The sequence below is a fragment of the Pyrgilauda ruficollis genome, unplaced genomic scaffold (assembly GCF_017590135.1).
Source record: "Pyrgilauda ruficollis isolate IOZ18807 unplaced genomic scaffold, ASM1759013v1 scaffold10376, whole genome shotgun sequence".
Classification (NCBI taxonomy): domain Eukaryota; kingdom Metazoa; phylum Chordata; class Aves; order Passeriformes; family Passeridae; genus Pyrgilauda; species Pyrgilauda ruficollis.
Window position 1 is genome coordinate 1 of NW_024508519.1, and position 598 is coordinate 598.

Consider the following 598-nt stretch of genomic DNA (forward strand, 5'->3'; position numbering starts at 1 on the left):
CCGGCCGCCAATGGCGCGCGGGCGGCGGGCGCGCTTCCCCCGCCCCGGCGGCGCGCACGGGGGCGCGGCCCCGGCGCATGGAGGCGATGCCCTGCCAGAACCAGCGCCTCGGCCCGCGGCCGCAGGATGAGCCACCGGCGGCCGCCACGGCCACGGCGAGCGGAGGATCCCGGTTGATCCGCTTCGCTGAGCCCAGCGAGGACAGCGGCTGCCCCAGCCCGGACAGCAGCAGCAGCAGCAGCAACGGGGTGGTGGCGGCGCCGGTCCCCGCGGGGGAGGGCGGCGCGCCGGCCATCGGGCCGCAGCTGAAGCTGCTGCCCATGAACGACCAGCTGCGGGAGCTGCAGACTATCATCAGGGACAAGTGAGCGCGCCGGGCCGGGTCGGGCCTCGTGGGCTGGGGAGGGGCCGCGGCGGGCCGGGGAGACAGTGGGGGATCGTCGCTTGTCGCTCACTCCATCCTTCCACAGCCCCGCCGAGCCGCTCTCAGCCGGCCGCTGGTGCTGGCTGCCCGGCTCGGCGCTGCCGCCGGAGGGCAGCGCGGCGGGCGCTGCCTGCGGGGTCCCGGCGCGGCCGGGCTGTCCCCGGCGGGCCCAAG

At 78.6% G+C, this 598-nt stretch overlaps 1 protein-coding gene across 1 annotated transcript; it reads left to right on the plus strand.

Moving 5' to 3' along the window:
- Window positions 1–54: 54 nt before the first annotated feature.
- Window positions 55–368, plus strand: LOC121354723 (uracil phosphoribosyltransferase homolog). The gene has a single exon (XM_041469548.1). It carries the CDS (start codon window positions 78–80, stop codon window positions 366–368), a length of 291 nt encoding a protein of 96 aa, XP_041325482.1. The 5' UTR covers window positions 55–77.
- Window positions 369–598: the final 230 nt, after the last annotated feature.

What these genes read in the sequence shown, in the direction of transcription:
- LOC121354723 (XM_041469548.1), top strand. Translation starts at nt 78, where the DNA reads ATGGAGGCGATGCCCTGCCAGAACCAGCGCCTCGGCCCGCGGCCGCAG.